The sequence below is a fragment of the Lithobates pipiens genome, unplaced genomic scaffold (assembly GCF_037356315.1).
Source record: "Lithobates pipiens isolate NorthernLeopardFrog02 unplaced genomic scaffold, aLitPip1_a1.2 Scaffold_13, whole genome shotgun sequence".
In the NCBI taxonomy this organism is placed as follows: domain Eukaryota; kingdom Metazoa; phylum Chordata; class Amphibia; order Anura; family Ranidae; genus Lithobates; species Lithobates pipiens.
Window position 1 is genome coordinate 279,451,676 of NW_027507718.1, and position 17,529 is coordinate 279,469,204.

Below are 17,529 nucleotides of genomic sequence, written 5' to 3' on the forward strand. Positions count from 1 at the left end.
ATGAATCCCCATCACTCCACCCCAGCCGGATAGACTGGCGTCTGTAGTGATCACCGTCCAGTTCAGAGGAAGGAACGATTTTCCGGACTGAATCACTGGGGACCTCAACCACCAGATCAGGGAGTCCCTGACTGGCTGGCTCACCTGGATCTGCCGATCCAGGGACAACAGAGATTTGTCCCATTTTGTCAAGATCTCCTCCTGCAGGTCTCTGTTGTGGAACTAGGCATAAGGTACTGCCTCGAAGGAGGCTACCATGAGCCCCAGTACTCGCATGCAAAGCGGAGCGACGACCACTTATCTGAGTCTGCAAATTGTCCGAAGGGAGAAAAACCCTTGCTTCCCTGGAGTCCAATAGTAGACCTAGGTACTTCAGACGCTGGGTCGGTACAATCACCGACTTCTTTAGGTTCAACAGCCACCCAAAATCTCGCAGAGTCTGCATGGTGATCGCCATATCCTCCTCTAATTCTGAGGCGGAAGATGCTCTCAGGAGGAGGGGATCCCGCGTTGTCGCAACAATGCCAAACACTGGAGCCAGTACTTTGGTAAAGACTCGGGGGGCTGATGCCAGGCCAAAAGGGAGAGCCACAAATTGGTAGTGGGCTTCCCCGACTGGCAAACGCAGAAATTTTTGATGCCGAAGGCATATGGGTATGTGCAGGTACGCATCCTGGATGTTCAAGGACACCAGGGAGTCCCCTTGATGGAGTGCAGCGACTACAGAGCGAACTGATTCCATTAGAAACCTGAGGGCTTTTAAGTTCAAGATCGGACGTACCCCTTCCTTCTTGGGAACCACAAACAGATTTGGAGTAGAACCCCTGGAAGCGTTCCGATTCCGGAACTGGTACAATCACCCCCTGATTCAGCAGGTCCCTTACCGCTGCTAACAGGGCCTTCCGGCGAACCGGGGATGCGGTATGCTGGAGGGGGAAGAATCTGTTTGGCGGCCAAGAGAGAAACTCTATCTTGTAGCCTGTGGAAATCAGGTCGCAGACCCATTTGTCAGATAACCCGGGAGGTCCACCGGGCTGCAAACTCCCGAAGACGACCCCCCACCCGAGATGTGGGTGGGGGCAAACCTTCATGCGGTAGCAATTTTGTTCGCATGCTTGTTAGGCTTGCGGTTCCAGGGACGCTTCTGACTGTCCGTGGACGTCCTGTCGGGCTGGGAACGTTTTGTCAAAGCACTGGGCGGATGAAAAAGCCGTTTGTGAGTGGAAAAAGAGGGCCCTTGCCTGCGGCGTGGCTCCTTAGCCTTCCTGGCCTGTGGGGAGTAGTGTACTCTTACCACCTGTAGCATTTTTAATAATGTCATCCAACGAAGCTCCAAAGAGCCGGTTGCCAAGGAAGGGAAGATCCGTCAGGGCTTTCTTGGATGCCTGGTCAGCAGACCAGCATTTTAGCCAAATCAGGCGCCTCAGCACCACAGCTGACACTGAAGCCCTGGATAACAGAGGGAGAGTGTCCAGGGCCGCATCACAAACGTACTTAAGGCCTTGCACTAGTTGGTCTGCTAGTTCCACGTAGACAGGGGAGGCCTGTTGCTCTCCCAATTCGTGGTGCAAAAGCTTTGCCCACTCAGTCAGTGTCTGCGACACCAGTGCAGTCTAGTACAGGTCGCACGGCTGACCCCACAACCGTAAACAAGGAACGAGCCACCGCCTCGGCCTTCCTGTCCATTGGGATCCTTGAATGCAGGAGTCCCCTCAACCAGGATTGTGGTTACTTTATTTAACCTGGATACTGGGGGGTCCACGACTGGGAGGAGCCGACCACTTTTTGAGAAGGCTTTACTCAAAGGGGTAACGCACCGCCATGTTTTTGGGGACCGAAAATGTCCTTTGCGGCCGACCCCATTCCCTGTAGATGAACTTGCCAAAATAAGTCAAATACGGGAACACCTTAGGTGAACGTGCTGGCTTGCGGGACCCAAAAGGGATCGGTACATCAGCAGAGGGATCCGCTGGCTCCTGGATCTTCAGGGTATCACGCACAGCTGTGATAAGTGCTCCAACAAGCGCTTTGTCACGCCCGGACCCGGGCGGGGAATCATCCTCGCTGTCCGAATGGTCCTGGTCAGCCTCGTCTGATAGGTCAGAGCAGGGGTCACCAGTCACAGCAGGGCCCGGAGTCTGCATCAGAGCTCTCCACAGAGGAGGGGGGGGGGGGGCAGGGGCCTTTTACGTGCACCTTTCCTTCCACGCACGTCAGGGTGTCCATGGGCACAGCGCTATCCGCAGGTGACCCGGTTGCAATAGCCTGGATTTCGGGGGAAGAAACACCAGTTTCTGAAGCCATGCTGATCCTACCCTGCCTGCCACCTGAAATGGGACTTAGGACAGTGAAGGTCCCACCCTCCTGCTTCCGCCACCTTGGGGGGGGGGGTTCCTAGCACTGGGCTCACCACCCCGGGGCGTTCTGTGATGGTTACTAGCCGTGCCTGTAGTCCCCAGGAGGATACCCAGTTGCAGAGTGAAGAAACTGTGTCGGCAGCAGCTGTAGAAAAGAGCGGTGTAACGATCTGATGAGCTTGCACCAGCGTTCAGGGAAATGCCATCCAGCGTCCTGTATACACAGGAAACAGCATGTGATAGCCCGTGGCATGCTATCACAAGAGAACTGCGGTGAAAAGAGCACCCGGGCTTCAATAAAATGGCCGCCAATGCAACTAATAGGAAAATCCCATAGAAAATGGCTGCTGAGGCTCACAAGGGGAACCTGCTCTGCCCTCAGCCAAAATGGCCACCGGACAGTGCCATGCGGTGACAGGAAAAATCCTAGAACAGTGCTGCCTTTAACCAGCAAAAGTACCTCCGCAGACACCTTTTGGGACCCCCCACACCGGGACCAGGACCATCACTAGCCGCACAGACCCCCCTACAGGTGAGAGACCCAGCGATCCCTATACACACACACACCGCCCGCAGCACATGCAGCCACCCCCCCGGGGGGGGGGGGGAAGGAGGGAAGATAGGGATGTGGGGGAGAAGAGAAGGAGGGGAGGTGGCCCCCCAAATTGACCTCCCAGGGAATGCCCAGCTGCTCAACCTCCCGGGGGAGGGAGAGCCGTACTTACCAGCCCTGAGGAGCTGGGAGACATTCCAAAACAGACCCACTCCTGAGCAGTTACAGGGTGGCTGCTGGCCCGGTATACTGTGATCCAGACATCAGTAGCCCGGTCATATGTATACCCCGGAGCATTGAAGCTCACCAACCACCTCTGGAGCTGAAATATGTCATGGCCTGCCGAGCCTTAGCTGCGACCTGCACACGCTCGATGGCCGGACTGGGGAGACTACAAGGATAACTTAACCAACCTGTCACCCAGCCGGCAGTTGATAGAAGATCCCTGGATCTTTCATCTTGCGCAAAAGTATAAATCCTGCATCAAAAAAATGGACCAAAGGGCCTGCAGGGTTCCTAGGTCATTCTCCTTCACTAGGCAAAATAAAACGGAGTCTGCTGGGGCAGCAGGGAGGGTTGTTAGCACAGGGTCCGCCCCATGGGCGGCACTGAAAGTTCTGTGTATTGTGTTATAATTTTTCCTAGTTCTCCTAGTGGCAGGCTAACAAACCCATTTAGTTACAGAGAGAAGCTGTGTCGGTCTGGGAATCTAAAATTAAAAAGGACGTCAAATTTGTTTGTGAGCCACATCGCAGGACCGCGCAATTGTCAGTTAAAGCGACGCAGTGCCGAATCTCAAAAAGTGGTCTGGTCATTGGCCTGCAAAATGGTCCGGTCTGAAAGTGGTTAATACACCTTCAGGAGCTGGGGACCTTCAGGGGCCTGTAATAGCACCTCCGCCAGTAAAACCTTATGGCATTAATACCAAAAAGTACTGGACCCCGGGGTCCAACTCTCTAAAAAGAGAAGCGTTTACAGGCAAAACCTTGTTTCTTCGGACACAAGGCCCTGGTACCATTGAATTCAGCCTAAAAGACACTTTGAATGGATCCGGCTGCATAGCTAGCCCCAGCAAGGATTGCTCCAGTGGCGCTTACCAAAGCACATCTTTACTCGTGAGCAAAACCTTAGACACTGGTGAAAAAACTGAGGTACTCCCAGTAGTGGGAGGGGTTATATAGGGAGTGGACTTCTTGTCTTAGGGTGTGCCAGCATCTATCACCTGAAGGTGGTCTATAACCCACATAGTAACTACTATGGCTCTGTGTCCCGTGATGTACGATAAGAAATTGACATTTAGCCCTGGCAGTGCAGGGGAGCCCCATTGCGGGGGTCGTTTTTCCCAGAGTTCAACTTTAAGGTATTTTTTCCTCAGTACAATACAGATAATCAGCTACGAAGATTTGAAAAGATTAATAGATACTGATGTGACAATATGTTGGTTGGATACATGGAGGTTCTTATACATACGAAATACAAAAAAGAGATGCAATATTTTACTCCCCTTGTGTACAGTGTGACTCTAGAAGAGCACCATTCTATTTCTCATTCGGGTAACACAGTGTGTTAACTTTGTTAACTCAACTATACTGACTATTTAATTTGCTACTGATTCACAAAGTATTGCTTCAGTATGAAAGTCAGGCAACTAGCATTTCAAGAGGAATCAGCAATGGTAGTCGAGATATTTTTTAATAAATTTACTAGCAAAAGTGTGCGTTCCAGAACAGGCAATGTTGGAAACATGAGAAAGAAAGTTAAAGAACCATTTTAGCTGGTAAGATGCGTAGGGAAAGAGAGTGTGCAGGGTATTGAGGCAAGCAATCTCTGTAGGGGAGGAGTGCAAAGGGTATGACAGTTAGCAGTTGTGGAGTAGAGGAGTGTGGAGGGTATCATAGCAGGCAGTACATATTGGTGAGTAATGCAGAGGGTATGACTGGGGGCAGTATGAGAATAGGCAGTATGTACATAACAGTAGAAGGTATGACATGGAGAATTATGTGCAGGAGAGGAGTGTGGAGGATATAACAATGGGTAGGGATGTGCAAGAGAGAATTGGGAAGGGTATGACTACGGCATTATGTGTAGGACAGGAATGTGGAGGGTGTGATGATAGGCTGTATTTGCAGGAGAGAAGTATGGAAGGTATAATGCGATGTGCAGGAAAGGAGCGCAGAGAGTATGACAATAGATGTATAAACAAAGTACAGAGGATATGATGATGGGCTCTATGCGCAGGAGAGGAGTAAAATCATGTGGAAAGTATAAAGGCAGGCAGTATGTGCAGGAGCAGACTGGGGAGGGTATGATGGCAGCAAGTATGTGCAGGAAAAGAATACAGAAAGTATCATGCTATAATTAGGAAAGGAGTGTGATGGGTTTGAGTGTGGAATAGTATCTGTAGGAAAGGAATGAGGATGACAGTGGCCAGTATGTGAAGGAGAGGAGTTTGGAGGGCATGACAGTAGACAGTGTGCGCCTCAAAAAGGGAACAGGAAAATATGATGGCATAAGCAGGACAGGAGTATGAATGGGGAGACATTTGGTGGTATGGGCAGGAGAAGGTGCACAGTATGCATAGGAGAAGAGAGTAGAAAAGTATGCACAGATTTTATTGTGTCATCACGTGTAGGTGAGCTGGGGTGGGGGTGGATATATGTCGTCTAGTGGGAGAGGAGCGCAGAATGTCAAGGGACTGTGTGGCAGTGACTTCATGGTTGCTACTGTGATCCCTGAGGAGTGTTGAGGCAGTTATGCAGAGATGTCTGGGTCTGTCAGCACATTACAGTTCATGAAGGACTGATTGAGCATCTTTGCAGCCTCCTGAATCACTTCTACAACAAAGCCAATAGCTCACTGTAAATAGTAACTCAGCTGCCTGTAATCCTTAGGTCAGCAGGCAGCAAATCAGTTAAAAGAAATTTACAACTCTGCTCCTCCTTGCTACATGGGTTGGTTGATCTGATAAACTGAAACTAGTCCCATAGTCCCTCTAAAAAATGACAGCCACTCATATCAGTACTGCTTAATGTTCTAAATCAAGGAGGGGCAGAGCTACATTTCTCCCATAAAACTGCCATAAATGTATCTTTACATGCTAGCACTAATGCATTAGTCAAGCGTTCACTCCAAACTGATATATATTTTTTGATGTAAATAAAATAACTTCTTCAAATGTCTTTATTGTGCCTCATGTGTAATTAATATCTGTTAAGAAGACATGCAGGAGATTAGTGTAGCTGTCAAGTAATGCAATACCTTAACTTCAGATCTCTTAAAAGCTAGGAAGGAGGTTGAAGAATCCGGCTTGGGCTTCAGTTCAGGCTTGATGGTGGATGTGTCCTTTACAACTGGCATTACTGCTGATGCTATAGAAGAGGCAGGCTTCTGGGTTGGCTTCTGATTTTTAAGTGCCTGTAGTTGGAAAGAGAAGGAATTAGTATACAAAAGGAATTTACCCAAAGATATCTAAACTGTGCGTGTTTTTAAGCATCCACTAACCTATTTTATTTACATGCAACAATAAAATATTAGTAAGCAACTGTTTATGTAGCTAGGGCTAGGCAATTAAGAAAATATAACATAATTTGTTTTAGCCTATCTAGAAAGTCTTTAAAGTCGTTGTTAACCCACTCATATAAATTTACATAATCCTGCTGGTTTCTTAATAACAAGTGCTCCTGTCTCTGTTTTAATAAAAAAAAAATGCCTCCTTTACCGTATTTCAGAGCGGGTCCCCACAATCACTTCACTGGCTGGCTCTCTCCTCTACCCAGCTGACAGATGCAGTGGGCAGGACAGAGATTCTCACACTGATGTCAGCCAGGACGCGAGGAGGAGAGGAGAGAGAGATCCAGGTGGTCATGTGATCGCGGGGAGCTGCTCTGAAATACGGTAAAGGAGGCATTTTCTTAATAAAACACAGAGACAGGAGCTCCGGTTATTAAGAAACCAGCAGGATGATGTAACTTTTCAACAGGTATGAGAGCAGCAGGAGGAGAAAGGGCGGGCACTGACACAGAAGCAGACAGGCAGGGAGAGGAGGGGGGAGCAGGGCACTGTAGCACAGGAGGAGGCCAGAGGAGAGAGTGGATGACGGAGGCACGTAAATGGACCAGTGTCAGGGCTCAGCATCCATGATACACCGTGGTCAGTTTACAAAGGGGAGGGTAGAAACTGGCAGGATCAGCCAGGATTTTTTAGGTGATAGAAGGGGCCAAATTACACAGCACAAGCCCTGTGCTGTTATACACACTTTAAAAAGGAGCAGGATCAATTTTTTTTTACAATTAATCCATTTATATAAACTGTAGAAATATTAGAGCTGAACAATGAAAAGTAGAACAAATCATAAACAATGCATTTGACAACAGCAAACCCCTCAGCGATTTCATAAAAACAGTACCTGTGTGGCTTCAAGGAGAAGTGAACCTTAAAGTGTTACTAAACCCACAGCAGTGAAATCAGTCTGTATATGCAGTAAAGTGTGATGGTTATACTCACTGTAGAACCTAAGTGGTTAATTCTCTGCACTGTGTAAAAAGGCTGTTTGATGCCGTCTTCTCTGATCCTCCCCTTCTTTTACTGTCCCCCAATCCATCTGCTGATAGAACTGAGCCCTCAGAGCACATGCTCAGTTTGGTGTATTGCTGGAGATATAGTTTTTTTTTTGGGGGGGGGGGGGTGGGTGGGGCGAGAGAGGGAGAGAGGGAGGGAGGGAGAGAGAGAGGGAGGGAGGGAGAGAGAGAGGGAGGAAGGGAGGGAGGGTGCATGTGATCAGCACAGGGCCAGTCAACAGAGACAGAGGGTCAAGGGTCATGCAGCCTCATAGGAAAGTCAGAAGAGAATGAAAAAAACTCTTCCTACAAACTTTAACCAGTGCTCAGCTGAACACTGATATAAGTCACAAGACTGCTATATACTGCTAATGAGCAAAGGTATTTAGCAGTTTATATTTAGTAAAATAAATGTATTTCCATGTTCTGTGTACTGTGGGAGACCAGATATAGCGAATGCAGGGTCCTGGGTTTAGTAACATTTTAAAGAGATAGTAAACCATTATCTTTTTATTATTTCAAAAGAGGAAGTCCACGATTATTCAATAGGAATGGTCCCAGTACTTAAAAATGTTCCTTTCCTTATCTTCCATCCAGTCACCAGAGTCACTGCACATGCCTCTTCGTTTCAGGGTGTGTCCTTTAGCTAGTTAGACTTGTGTGTCCCAGTCAGGACCTTAGCCAAGCTGTGTGTATCCTTAGACACACACAGCATCCAGAAAGCCAAGCCCCTGCTGCTTTCTTCTTAAAAAAGACTGAATGACAGCTGCAACAGCCTGTCACAAGCCTACCCACAGGGAGACTCTGCAACCCTGAAGTTTTAGGGAAATATCTCAGTGGGGCCTGGAGTTAGTGGTGAAGTGAAAAAAGCAAAACCTATTATTATTAAGTACAATTTTAAAACAAAGTTTACCTTTTTTTTTACTTCCCTTGGCTGGCCTAAATCTACTTCATCCTTTCCCTCCTTGCATACTTACCTTGATCCTGCAGGGTTTGTTTACATCCCGATGTGAACATCTTTAATATAGTAGCTGTGCCTGCATAGGAGGTTCCCATAGAATTATTTGGCATCATCTTCCCAAGCTGGAGCTGCTAGAGGAGCATTCCTACAAAAGTCTGTGGGAAGCTATTGTAGGGCAAAGCGTACAGAAGATATTCAGGTAGGGCTGTAAACAAACAGCAGGTACTCTAGTCACTAGGTTGAGGTAAATGTGTGTCTATGAAGACTGGGTTTAGGTAAGGAAAGACAGCAGAAAAGATAGGTACACATTGCTTTAACGTGCCTTTCAGGTGCATGACTCTTATAACTTGACTTAACTTCTAGCATGATTTCTTAGTATTAACTATTAACCATAGTGGTCCATTAACCGATCCATAAGCCCATACATTTTTCCGCATTACATGTACAAAACTCAGTCACTAGTATAGCAGAAATTGTGATCTTTACAAAAGGAGGACACCGAGAGCAGGGATCCTCACCATTCTTTTCATCTGCCGAGTACAGCGGGCACAGTACCATACCAGACGGGGGTCATTCACATCCTTATCTGTAACTTGAGGTTTGTGGCAATCCTGATGATAAAGGTTGTGGCACTCCTGGCATTCCACCAGTTGGTTACCAGAAAACACTGTCATTTGTCTGGAATTAAAAAATAAACATCAAAAACCTTTGGTCAAGATAATAGAATATAATTAAATCCAAAACAAAAAAAAACAAACAGAACTGAACCCATCGATTTAACAGGCACTATTTTTGTAACAAAATATAATGCAATGCGGTTTTAGCACAACATTGTACAAAAGTATTCTTTTGTAAAAGTTTAGTTTTACTTAAAAATGGGTAGAATCTAAGAATTAACCTTGCATGTAAAATGTTAAATAATGAAGTATGCAACACAGCAATAAATAATGAAAATAGGATTGAAAAAATAGTTAACATGTGAGCTTTCTGTTCTCGACATACTAGACTAATAGATGTTATAAGAAAATTGCTTGTATTGGGATACATTATTGCAGTACTGTTTGCAATTTGATGTTAACCACTTAAGGACCAGGCCTCTTTTTCAGACTCTGTGTTTACATGTTTAAAACAGTTTTTTTTTTGCTAGAAAACACCCTATTTGCGCATAGGTCTTACAAGCGGACTTTTTTTGGGAAAAAATTCACTTTTTTGAATAAAAAAAAAAAAAGAAACCAGTAAAATTAGCCCAATTTTTTTTTATATTGTGAAAGATAATGTTACGCCGAGTAAATTGATACCCAACATGTCACGCTTCAAAATTTGACGTTGCTTCTGCCCTCCTATGGTATAGAGACGAGTGGGGGCCATCTTAGCCTCACTCGTCTCTATACCCAGCTAGGAAGAGGACCCGATCGCCTCTGCCGCTACCGACGGCTCCGGTAAGTAGCAGAGGGAGCGGGAGGGGGGGGGGGGGAGTGGCACCTCTCTCACTGCCGATAGCGGTGATCTCGCGGCGAACTGTTATCGTACAGACGACGGGCGCCTGAAGAGATGGATATCTCGGTTGTGGCAGCAGCTGCTGCCATTACCGAGATATCCCTCTTCAAAAATAGGACGTACATCGGCGTGCGCTGGTCATTAAGTGGTTAAATAAGAGTGCTAACCTATGTTCATGAAAAGTTAGAGTGATATTAAAAAGGTATTAATTTATTTTTTAATAACAAACATTTTATACTTACCTGCCCTGTGCAGGGGTTTTGCACAGAGCAGCCCCAATCCTTCTCTTCTTGGGACCCTCGCACGCACTCCTTGCCCCTCCTTTTCCTTGAGTGCCGCAATAGTAAGCTGCTTGCTATGGGGTCACTCGTGGGTGCACGTGTCCCTGCTGTGTGTGTCCATAAGAAACACAAAACAGGGCTCAGCCCTGCCCTATCCTTACTGGCTGAGATTGACAGCAACAGGAGCCAATGGCTCCCCCTTCTGTCTCTCAGCCAATCAGGAGGCAAAGGCCCAGGATAGCAGCCGCTCTCATGGATAGAATGCATGAAGGGAAAAAAAAACCTTCAGCCTTTAGAACCATTATAACACAATGGTGTTTATAACTACTAGTATATACAGTAAGTAAAAGTCAATGATCACCTACCGACAGACTACACAGGCAAGACCCATCTCCATGGCAAAGTCGTCAGCATTCGTTTCATCAAAACTGGAAAGATCAGGAATAGGCAGGTCCTTGGTGGGCTGTGCTGGATTTGGGGAGGAACGAGCTTCTGGCTTCTCCAAACGAGGTTTCTTTGGTAAATCGACAACATCACTAATGTCCAGCTTCATCTACCCCCGCAAATACATACAAAAAACAAGGATGAGAATGGCGTTCAGATTCACACATATTTCTGCTTGGATTCAAATGGAAAAAATGTGTAAATCCTGGGTGAAAGTTGTGTGAATAAAACTATGAATGGTACCAGTTCCTGCCAGTTCATTGCAAATAGCAGAACTTTTCTTGCTAAATAAAACATTTATTGTTTATTAGCCACCACTTGGAAAAAAACAAGAAAACAGCTTTAAGTGTGAGCCCAGAAACAGGGTGATGTATTTACATATGGGATTTATCCCCAGAAATCTAGAAGTAAATCAGTTCTCATTTGGTGTGAACTGTGTCAAACATTCCATATTTTGCTGCTTCAGACTTCACAAACACGAAAGACATTTAAAATGAGTGTTAGCTATTCATCACCATGGTGATAACAATAACCTATGATTAAAAAAAGTATAAATAGAAATCACAAACATATTATACATTTTCATGAGCACTACTGACATAACCATGTGAAAAACGTGGCACCCTGTAAGGTTTGCAAGTATGTTTGTTTATAATCAGCTGAACTAAGCCTGCGCCCTGCTATGCATGGTCCATGGTGGAAGTCTTGATCATACCTTAAACTTTTGAACGATCATTGGACACATGGACATAATTAGGCATCCATAAATTAGGGCTCAACGTAAAGTGTATGCCAGGGATCCAAGGGCTCAGAAAACTAACTGAGGATTAACAAGCATGCTTACAGTCATCAAAGATGCCTACAGTTTGACATTTCTACCACTTTTGACCACCTGACAGGTTTACTTCAAAAGCTGAACCAGAGGGTGATATAAAAAGGACATTACATGGATGCAGCAAGGTCTACTTTGATCAATCATTTACATTGCTTAACTTTTTCCACATTTTGATGTTACAACCTTGTACCAAAATGGAGTAAATTCATTACTTTCCTCAAAATTCTAGAAACAATACCCCATAATTACAACGTGAAAGAAGTTTTTTTTTAAATCTTTGCAAATTTATTAAAAATAGAAACCAAAAACCTCACATGCACATAAGTATTCACAGCCTTTGCTCAATACTTTGGCACCAATTACAGCCTCAAGTCTTTTTTGACTATGATGCTACAAGCTTGGCACACCTATTTTTAGGCAGTCTTTCACATTCTTCTTTGAACTACCTCTCAAGCTCCATCAGGTTGGATGGGGAGCATCAGTGCACAGCCATTTTCAGATCTCTCCAGAGATGTTCAATCGGGTTCAAGTCTGGGCTTTGAGTGGGCAACTCAAGGACGTTCACAGAGTTGCCCCGTAGCCACTCCTCTGTTATCTTGGCTGTGTGCTTAGGGTCATTGTCCTGTTGGAAGATGAATCTTTGCCCCAGTCTGAAGTCCAGACCACTCTGAAACAGGTTTTCATCAAGGATGTCTCCGTACATTGCGCCATTCATCTTTCCCTTGATCCTGAATAGTCTCCCAGTTCCTGCCACTGAAAAACCACCATGCTTCACTGTAGGGATGGTATTGGCCAGGTGATGAGCAGTGCCTGGTTTCCGTCAGAGTTCAATCTGTTTCATCAGACCAGAGAATTTTGTATTTCATGGTCTGAGTCCTTCAGGTGCTTTTTGCCAAACACCAGGTGGGCCGTCATGTGCCTTTTACGGAGGAGTGGCTTCCGTCTGGCCACTCTACCATACAGGCCTGATTGGTGGAGTGCTGCAGAGATGGTTGTTCTTCAGGAAAGTTCTCCTCTCTCCACAGAGAAATGCTGGAGCTCTGTCAAATTGACCATCAGGTTCTTGGTCACCTCCTTGACTAAGGCCCATCTCCCCCAATTGCTCAGTCTGTCCAGGCAGCCTTCTCTAGGAAGAGTGCTTGTGGTTCCAAACTTCTTCCATTTATGGATGACGGAGGCCACTGCGCTGAATGGGATCTTCAATGCTGCATTTTTCTGTACCCTTCCCCAGATCTGTGCTTCTAAACAGCCCTGTTTAGGAGGTCTACAGACAATTCCTTTGACTTCATGGCTTGGTTTGTGCTCTGACATGCACTGATAACTGTGGGACCTTATATAGATAGGTGTGTGCGCCTTTCCAAATCATGTCCAATCAACTGAATTTACCACAGGTGGATGCCAATCAAGTTGTAAAACACATCTCAAGGATGATCAGTGGAAACATGATGCACCTGAGCTCAATTTTGAGCGTCACGGCAAAGGCTGTGAATACTTATGTACATGAGATTTTTTTCTTTTTAGTAAATTTGCAAAGATTTCGAACACACTTCTGTCACATTGTCATTATGGGGTATTTATTGTTTGCAGAATAATGAATTTAATCAATTTTGGAATAAGGCTGTAACATAACAAAACATGGAAAATCTGAACGCTGCGAATACTTTCCAGATGCACTGTTAATGCAACTAGTGCAAGTACATGAAGCTTGCTTGGTATTAGCATCTTGCAATCCCATATACAGCCAAATGGGAGAGGGAAGAGCAGGTTTGGGGACACATTAGGAGTTCAGCTTTCAAAAATGCTGACAAGGAACATGCTGATAAAAGAAGGCAGGGGGTGAAGAAAAGAGACCCCTTCATACCTTCTACAGTTTATAACAATAGTAGATAAAGTGGTGTCATCCACCTGACAATGATTTGTGACAAGGTTGTGTAACAAGAAAAGCTAGAAGGCCGCAAATACTGTGGTTGAAGGTAAAAGGGCCCCATGTATTTTTTTTATTTAATCTGTTTATTTCGCCATCTGCCTGAGGTTCAGCTTTAAGTGCACGTCAAACCCATACAGGACCTATATTAATGACAAACAATATAAAAAACTTTTTTTTTTTACCTTATCTGCTGATCTCTTCTCGGCCTCCTTCTTAATCTTCTCCGAAGGCAGTGACTTGCTTAGGTTGTTGCTGCTAGTACTGCTGGTGTTTACCTTGGCTTCTGATTTTGGTTTAGGAATTGTGATTTTGAGTGGATCCAGGTCCTTAAAAATAACAAATAGAAAAATAGGCAAGTGTGGCTGATAACCATGAAAACTTCCTAGATAGAGCATACCCAATAAATAATAGCTTGTAGTTAAAGAGTAACTTCAATTTTGTTAAGAAAAAACAATCCCCTCTGGGTGATCAATGTACACTGCAAAGGATTTTACCAAATTTAGCAGATTCCTACCATTTGTTACTGTGAAGAAATAGCCATTTATTTCACCAGCCCAATTGCATACTTATTCTGAATGGAGTGACTGGTTGATTATAATCATCTAGTGCCCTTTTAGTGTGCTGAGGAAAGCTGCAGCGTCTGCATCCCCTCAGGCTTTACGTACACTGGCCTACATTTACCGCAGCCATGCGAAAACACAAAATGTGGCAAAATTGCACTGTGATTTTTCTGCATTCAGGAGTGGGAGGTTGAAGATCACCTACCAGCGGTGGCCTATGCACTGTAGGCACACAGGCGCTGCCGCCCCCCCCCCCTCCCCCCCGTTTATGTGCCCGGTCCCTTTCAGGATGCCGGACGCATGGATTCCGCATGGGGTGGGAGGGGGTGGCACTTTTTGAAGCACCCGATTAAAGCCAGAGACTCTAATAGGCTTCAAAATAGGGTGGGCTCGGGGTGCAGAGAGTCCGCCCTGATCCCATCCAATTGTGTGACGATAGTGAATAAATTTTCGCTATTTTCACACTAACCTTCCTCCCTGCCAATCAGGAGGCAGGGCATCAGACCCGTTTCCTGATTTGCGAAAGCGTCAGGCCACCCTATTGGATGCCTGGTGCTTAGGAAGAGGAGCGGAGGAGACATGCTGAAGCAGAGGTCGCCACTGTTCTGGTGCACTGAGAGGAGCTGCTGTGAGGTAAGTGGCAGGGGGTCTGTCAGAGCCACGTACGGGGGGGGAGGGGGGGGTCAGTGGGCACAACAGTGGCTGCATATGATGGGCACAAGTGACTACATATGATGGGCACACGTGGCTGCATATGATGGGCACACGTGGCTGCATATGATGGGGGGGTTTTGGTATTTTTCAGTTTGTTTGCGCCCCCCCCCCCCCCAAAAAAATTTTAAACACCAGCCGCCACTGTCACCTACATGCTGCAGCTCCTAAACTCTGCTAAAAGCCTATATGTACAAGGAGTTGAGTTTAGGAGCACTGGCAAAAAAATGCCAAAAGCTCCTAAACCCAAGTTTAGGAGCAGCCAGAGTAGGCCAAGGCTTGAATTTCAATTATGGAGGAGGGGGCAAAATCTGTTGCCATGTTGCTTTGAATTTTACAGAAATTTACAGGAGGCTGCAGATCGAAGAGGAAAGGTAATTTTTATTAATATTACGTTCAACATGGTTTCTGCAGCAATTGTGTTATACTATATTGTTGTTTATTTGCAATTTTTTTCCACAAAAGTGGAATTCCCCTTTAAACTTTGAAGCATGCAATATATAAACATAAAAGCTTTAGTAGACAGCAGTATATATTTATATATTTGATATTTATTCTAGTTATCCATTTTGTGCTTCAAATATTTTTATTGATTTTGTTAAACAAGAAAATAAGACAATACAAGCTGAATTCCCCACACAGGCCATGAGTGAGAACAAGCAGACGTGATATGTTTAGCATACCAGCATCGTAAACAAAGCGAAAGAAAGAAAAGATAACCTGAAGTGTTGGACTAAAAATTACAGCCAAAAATAAAATAATGCATTTCATCCAGTTCTGCATATAGTGCCTTGAAAAAGTTTCATACCCCTTGAAATATTTATGTGTGTGTGTGTGTGTGTGTGTGTGTGTGTGTGTGTGTGTGTGTACACACACACACACACACACACACACACACACGTGCACATCTGTGCGACTTCATGCACAGAGGTCTATGCAAGTTGCACCGCAAAAAATAGTGCAGGAACTTTAATTTTCCAAATCGGTGTGGCACCGTAAAGTTGGAAATGCACCGATTTGAACAGTTCAATTGCCCACAATGGGGTGTGACCTTTCACACAATTTGGACCTGTCAAATTGCATGAAAAGTCGCCCCGATGTGAACGGGGGCTTAGAGTAAGTCCTGCAGCATTCCCATGATACCTGATGGTTGTAGATTTATACCAAAAACTCCCTAGAAGCTTTTCAAATGGTCTCTTATGATAGACATTAATATTAATTCTAGATGTTACTGCTTATGTAGGAAGACTTTATTTAATGTCAAAATGAATTCGAACAATCACTGAAATAACCTGAATCGGCTTTTGGGTCCAGTTTTTAATATTAGGGCACTTAACTCCTAGAGGAAAGGCTTGATCGTGGAAAAATGTCTAAAAATATCTTTACAGAGTAAGACCAAAGCATAACTATGGGGCCATATTTACTGCTCATAATCTAAAGTATAACATAACAGAGTCACCTTTTAATAATTTTAATCCGTTTTTTTACTACATTAATGAGGAACTCGATCATATACACTACTGTAGCTAAATATAAAACTGCCAAGGCTACCATCCTGTAATATATAGCGTACATTAAAACAAAGGAAGTTATTGGGACATATAATGTGCATTAAAGCAGAATTAAACTTGATATTTTAAAAAATGCTGCCAGGCAGGGGTTTTATAACAGAAGAGACCCTAGTGGGTCATAAATGCTCTTCTGTTGGCGATAATGTGCCCTGAGCCACGCACATTGTGCTCAGGGTAAATTTACTGCTCTGTGCTGTGATATAGTGACTCCCGTGAGAGTGACATCATCGCGGCCTAGTCATTCAAGAGGCTGAACAGATCAAACATGGAAGGAAGACTGAGCAAAGATGGAAGCATCCGGGTATCGGGTATATCTGGAGCACTAATACTGCAGTGCTGGAGAGCTTCATTTGACAGATAAAAAAAAAAAAAACACGTTATGGCGGATTTAAGTTATACCTGAAAGATGTCTCAGATGGTACAAAGAGCAAAGGTGTGTGCAGAATAGGCCAAATCAGCTGATTAAGGCCAGTGGGCATTACACTTATCTCAGAAAAGGTCTCCTTTCAGCGTTACTTCAATTTCCAGCAAAATACTTAGATTTGTGTCAGGCACAAAGGAAGGATAAGTGACATCACAGAAAAAGTTAATCCGTTCAATGCCAACATCACATGCTCCATCACAAGTTGGAGACCTTTGTTCATGGCATTTGAAAAGCATATTACAGACTAGACCGGAGATCCAGTAGCAAAAAACAGAAGTCCACTGCAGGGAAAACTAAACTTTCTAACATGCTGTGTACTGTTTGTTATAAGCCACTAATGCAGCCTTTCTCAACCTTTTCAACCCTTGAAATAGTTTTCGGGTCTCGGGGAACCCCTGCTAAAAATTAGAAATCTACATCTCATGATACATTAGTGTGATGGTCAGTAGGAAGAATGGTCCTTACGCTTGTGGTCATTGGGAAGAATTCCCTCCTTACAGATAGCTAAAAAAGATCAATGGTATCAGTGGGAACTTATCTGAGAGGCAGAGATTGCCCAATGCTGAAGGAACCCCTAGCAACCTCTGGAGGAAGCCTAGTTGAGAATCACTGCACTAATGGATGAGCAAACGGTGCATGGGCTCAGTTACTTTTACATTCATTGACATATCTAAACGCAAGTCAGCTAATTCTCTTCAGAAAGGATCTACCCAGTGACCCTGAAAGCATTTCTACATATGGATAATCAAGAGACTGTCAGGAGTGAAGGAAACTTTACCCATTTTCCTGCATATTTGACAGATACCATACAGAATACAGGGATCTCTTTTATGGGTTCACATTATTTCAATT

The 17,529-nt window shown here is 44.8% G+C and overlaps 1 protein-coding gene across 1 annotated transcript in view; it reads right to left on the bottom strand.

The window, feature by feature from the left end:
- Positions 1-17,529, bottom strand: part of INTS12 (integrator complex subunit 12) — a 47,661-nt gene that overhangs the window by 15,207 nt on the left and 14,925 nt on the right. The window contains exons 3-6 of the mRNA XM_077476669.1: positions 13,594-13,737; positions 10,571-10,758; positions 8,946-9,105; positions 6,169-6,324 (exon numbers count right to left, since the gene is read on the bottom strand). Of these exons, the coding sequence (XP_077332795.1) occupies positions 6,169-6,324; positions 8,946-9,105; positions 10,571-10,758; positions 13,594-13,737 (648 nt within the window). The remainder of the gene's footprint in view (positions 1-6,168; positions 6,325-8,945; positions 9,106-10,570; positions 10,759-13,593; positions 13,738-17,529) is intronic.